The following is a 5659-nucleotide window of genomic DNA, read 5'->3' as shown; positions in this document are numbered from 1 at the left end:
CAAGCTCAGGCTCAAGCTCAGGCTCAAGCCCAGGCCCAGGCTCAAGCTCAGGCCCAGGCTCAAGCTCAAGCCCAAGCTCAAGCCCAGGCTCAAATGCAGCAGCAACAGCAGCTTCAAGCCCAGGTCCAGGCTCAGGTCCAAGCCCAGGTCCAAGCTCAAGGTCAAGCCCAGGTGCAGGCTCAGGGAGTGGCCGGTCAGATGCCCCCTCATTCGCAGCAGCAGCAAGTCATGGTGCCCCAGTCATTAGCACAAATGGCTCCCGGACAGCATCAACCCATCAGCTCACTCAGCCAACAACAGCAGCAACACCTGAAGCTCCAGCAGGTAATGCAGGTAAAGCTGCAAACTGCAAATAATGCAAAATTCATAACACTTTTTACACCTATTATTGACATTCGTCTTGGTTGATGTGATTGTAAATAGTCAGATGAAATGTATATTGCACCTGGCAGTTTCAGTGTCTCATATACCTTCCTGTTTGCTTGGGTTTATACAAGCAGGCAAGAGTATTACAGCAACAACAACAACAACAACAACAACAACAACAACAAAAACAGCAGCAGCAGCAGCAACAACAGCAACAACAGCAGGCTCCACAGGTCCAGCAGGCAGGCCAGCTCGCTGCAGTTCCTGGCCAGGTAAGCCCAGTGCACGCCGTGATGAGGACTGAGATGAGAGACTAAGCGTGGAGTGATTGCATGCTACCAAAATCAACACTTGACTTTCTTTTGAATGTCAAAACTCTATTCCTTGCCTGGTGGTGGGCCGTAGTGTACTGCACATGTCCTAATAATAACACAAGGATTATACATCTATTATTTTTGTCAATAGGTTTAATTGTTGGCCACAACAGTGAGCCTCGTTCTCTGGTCAGTATACATAAAATATAGGTCAGGCATCAAAACTATACATTGAAATCAGCTTTAAATTTTAAATTAGAATGTCTAGTGTTCAATTTTATTTTTTTTCTGAGTAAAAAATAATGACTATTGTATATTTACTACAATTTATATAAGACACCCACTAAAATGTAACAATAGTTCATATACCAAAAAAATTATTTGGAAAAAGAATCATTAGATGACATCAAAATTCTCTATTTAAGGATTACAGTGCAGCCCTCAAAAGCTAATGAATTGTATTTTTTACCAATTTTTTCCACTACCCTTCAAACCACTAGGTTTAACCCTAGGTTTTTTATCAAAGTTTTAATCATTTGAAAAAAAAAATAATTATATATATATATAATCACTTTTTCTTTTATTTATTTAATATGATTTCTATGTACAGTGGTGTGAAAAAGTGTTGGCCCCCTTCCTGATTTCTTATTTTTTTTGCGTGTTTGTCACACTTTAATGTTTCAGATCATCAAACCGATTTAAATATTAGTCAAAGATAACACAAGTGAACACAACATGCAGTTTTTAAATGAAGGTTTTTATTATTAAGGGAAAACAAAATCCAAAACTACATGGCCCTGTGTGAAAAATTGTTTGCCCCCTAAACCTAATAACTGGTTGGGCCGCCCTTAGCAGCAACAACTGCAATCAAGCGTTTGCGATAGCTTGCAATGAGTCTGTTACAGCGCTGTGGAGGAATTTTGGTCCACTCATCTATGCAGAATTGTTGTAATTCAGCCACATTGGAGGGTTTTCGAGCATGAACCGCCTTTTTAAGGTCATGCCACAGCATCTCAATAGGATTCAGGTCAGGACTTTGACTAGGCCACTCCAAAGTCTTCATTTTATTTTCTTCAGCCATTCAGAGGTGGACTTGCTGGTGTGTTTTGGATCATCGTCCTGCTGCAGAACCCAAGTTCGCTTCAGCTTGAGGTCACAAACAGATGGCCGGACATTCTCCTTCAGGATGTTTTGGTAAACGGCTGAATTCATGGTTCCATTTACCACAGCAAGTCTTCCAGGTCCTGAAGCAGCAAAACAGCCCCAGACCATCACACTACCACCACCATATTTTACTGTTGGTATGATGTTCTTTTTCTGAAATGCAGTGTTACTTTTACGCCAGACGTAATGGGACACACACCTTCCAAAAACTTTTATCTCATCAGTCCACAGAGTATTTTCCCAAAAGTCTGGGGGATCATCAAGATGTTTTCTGGCAAAACTGAGACGAGCCTTTATGTCGGAAAAACCTTCATTTAAAAACTGCATGTTGTGTTTACTTGTTATCTTTGACTAATATTTAAATTAGTTTGATGATCTGAAACATTAAAGTGTGACAAACATGCAAAAAAATAAGAATTCAGGAAGGGGGCCAACACTTTTTCACACCACTGTATATAAAATCAGTTTTGTAAATTAAATTTGATGTGGACATCAAAATGGGATGTCTCATTTTTGACCCACAATTGGTGGCTGACTAAATACTTTTTTGCCCCACTGTATTAGTTCTGTCAAACAATTAATCGTGATTAATGGCATCCAAAATAAAAGTTTTTGTTTAAATAATGCATGAGTGTGTACTGTTTAATGATTTGATGAATCGTGATTATATATATGTATATATATATATATGTATGTGGGTGGGTGGGTGTTTAAGGTTGGTACTGATTCTGATACAAAAAAATCTCACTGCTGAAAGCATAGTTAGTTCTACAGGTAATCTCATTGAATAAATGCCCAACACTTCTTGCTACAAATGCATTCTGGAGGCTATTTCTGCTATATTTGTTAGCACTTGCCATTAGCTGGTATATATAAAGTACATCCAGTTTTTAACCATATATAAGCTAAACTAGCTGCCTGTCTTACTTTCTCAAATACATTTAGTCAGATCTCTCCCTCAAGGGTGACCCTCCCATCTGTGAGCATTCGGCGGAAGATAACATTTTGCTTCATGTTGCTTTCCTTCACCTTGTCCCATATGTGTGGCCATAGTTTATATTAAATCTAGAGATGGAAATCTCTATTCTATTGCAGAGCTGTGAAATCCAGCAGAGCAGCCAGTTTAAGTTTGAGTAGCTTTAGTTTTTAATCTCATTTGCATTATGTGTGTATGTGCAGCTAACAGCCTGATTGCATGCTTACTATTTTGAACCCACAAGCACTTTCTGCATGCACCTGACAAAAAATGCATTCTTAAAAAAAAAAAATAACAAAAAAAAAATTAAAAATAAAAAAACACCTCGCTGTGTAAATGACAGTTTGCAGTGATTGCTGACATACTCCAATATTGTCCTTTGGGCCTTTAAATGATTCCTTGAATGTATTTGAAGGAAGATATCGATGGTTGCATAGCATCCATTGTTTGACCCCTCTGAAAGCCATTAGTAGATGGCAAGCTCAACCACAGCTTTAATTTACAGTTAAAAGTGTCGTGTTGGAGATGCAGAAGCACCCATTGCATCTTTTCTTGCCTTGCATGGTTGTGGTACATGAAAAGACGGCATGAAATCCATTGGCCTGTGACTTGCCTTGTCTTGACAACCAGTGTTGTTAAATATATTTGAGGTTCAATACAATTTAAGCTCAATTGGCATAATTTTTGGTTACCACAACCAGTTACAGTGAGCCTTATACTGCAAATGTAAATGAGGCCATTTTCTGGAGGATTTAAAAGCAAAAATGTGAAACCTATAATTTAGTAAAATCACTTAAATGTATTCTGTCTGTTATTTTAGCTGTAAAGTTATTCTTGTCATTTTAGGTGTTATGTTTAAGTGATTTTTTTTTCACACTCGTGTGAAATAATTAATATTTTGTATCTGGCTTTAGTATTGAAATGGATTGGCCCAATTCACTTCTGTTGTAAGTGCACCCCAGATTTTTTATTTTTTTTTTAAAGATGAGAAGGACAAGTCAAAAATTAATTTTTGTAAGTAGTAATCATCATGTCACAAGTGCTGTCAATTGAGCTGAAGTTGTATTGATGAACCTGCTCTAGAACAGTGTTTCCCAACCGAGCAGGGGTGCCGTGTAAAAAAATCGCTAATTATAATGGTAATTAAATAATGTTTACGTATGTATAAAAGCCTACATTAAAATCTGTCATATAAATTGGTCTCTTCAATAGAAATTAGCCTACTGATTGCCACCATTGATGGACACATTTTTTTAATAATATTAAAAATATCTGTATGACATTATATTCTGCAGTTCTTCCCTGTTGTACCGAATATCTATACTTTTCAAATGATCATATCGAAGTTAGAAATTCAAATATTGTGACAATTAATTTTGTAGGGCGCCACAAGTTTAAAATTTCCAAAGGGTGCCGCGACTAAAAAAAGGTTGGGAAACACTGCTCTAGAAAAATGAGAGGAAGCTCACTATACTACCAAATTGTTTTGTTTTTGGAGAGCCTCGTGTTTCGTAGTTGAATGTGACTGTATGTGCATCTGTGCTTGCAGACCTGTCAAATCTATTTCTGTTTGCATTCTTGCATGTGCTTCCTCATGTCCGCTGATGCACTGCATTTATTGTTTTGCTTGTGACATGTCTGTTGTCCCCTCTGTCCTCCTCAAAGATGATGCCCCATCCTGGGATGCAAATTCCACCTCGGTTGCCCCGCGCCACCCCGAACTCTGCCATTCCTCAAAACCCTGTTGCCATTGGAGGACAGCAAATGCCACAGGTATTTACCGCAGGGCTAAGTGCTGGGTCTCAGCGCTGCAACCCAGTGGGTGCGTACGTCTGTGGCTTTACACTAGAGCGAAGGCTGTCCATAATTCACACTCATCTGCCTCTCTTTACCCCCACTCCCATCCCCAACTAGTTTCACAATCAGAAACATTTAGTCAGAAATGACCCAGAAGTACTTAGGGCAGCTTAAAATTGAAATGAAAAGTGTGTGGCACAGGTAAGTGGACTGGATTTTGCTATTCTCTTAAAGTGCTAGGAAGCTAATTGGAAGCAACCATCTACTGGTTATATAGCGCCATCTACTGGTGCTGTACAGTCAGAGCAAGCCGATCTTGACCCGGATGTCTGTTATCTCTAGGTAACTGGCTTCACCAGTGCAGTGCCAGCTTTCCTCCAGTCATGTGGTTACTTTGAATGCATTTTCATTTTTTCTCTCTCCTAACTTCTTCACAAAGGGTCAACAAATGATGTCATCACCCTCCTCAGTTCAGGTGCAGACGCCCCAGCCGATGCCACCTCCCCCCCAGCCTCAGCCATCCCCCCAGCCTCCTTCCTCTCAGCCCAACTCTGTCAGGTATAGTAAAATAGCTTAGTTTTTCTACTATGTATTGACATAACTACAAAAGGTTAATTAAAACTTTTTCGCTCTAGCTCTGGTCCAACCCCTTCTCCTGGAGGTTTCCAACCCAGCCCCTCTCCTCAGCCATCCCAGAGTCCTGCATCTTCACGCACCCCCCAGAGTTACCCCCTCCAGGTACCTTCACCAGGACCTCTCAATACACCAGGTACAGAACAGCTTTCTTGTTATACTCATAGAATAGTTTTTTAAGCTATGTATAAATTAGTTAATAGGGCTGGGCGATATAGCTAAAAAATGTATCAACGATATAATATTTCTTATCGTTCGGTATCGATAATTATTGACATTTTTATAGCCTTTTTTAAAACAAAGAGCAATAGAAATTTTTTTTTACATTTAACCACTGCATTTTTAAATCAACTCAATTTATTGAGACAAACAACAAATATTTTTTAGTTTTAACAGTCAAACACAAAAT

At 39.2% G+C, this 5659-nt stretch overlaps 1 protein-coding gene across 1 annotated transcript in view; it reads left to right on the top strand.

Annotated features, from left to right (window-relative positions):
- Positions 1-5659, top strand: part of LOC107589228 (mediator of RNA polymerase II transcription subunit 15-like) — a 16920-nt gene that overhangs the window by 6035 nt on the left and 5226 nt on the right. The window contains exons 10-13 of the mRNA XM_016277598.1: positions 512-638; positions 4486-4593; positions 5057-5175; positions 5253-5386. Coding sequence (XP_016133084.1) covers positions 512-638; positions 4486-4593; positions 5057-5175; positions 5253-5386 — 488 coding nt within the window. The remainder of the gene's footprint in view (positions 1-511; positions 639-4485; positions 4594-5056; positions 5176-5252; positions 5387-5659) is intronic.

This window comes from Sinocyclocheilus grahami, unplaced genomic scaffold (genome assembly GCF_001515645.1).
Source record: "Sinocyclocheilus grahami isolate Dianchi unplaced genomic scaffold, SAMN03320097.WGS_v1.1 scaffold114.1, whole genome shotgun sequence".
Lineage (NCBI taxonomy): Eukaryota > Metazoa > Chordata > Actinopteri > Cypriniformes > Cyprinidae > Sinocyclocheilus > Sinocyclocheilus grahami.
Note: the sequence above shows the minus strand (reverse complement) of the source record. Positions and strands in the feature narration are given on the sequence as shown.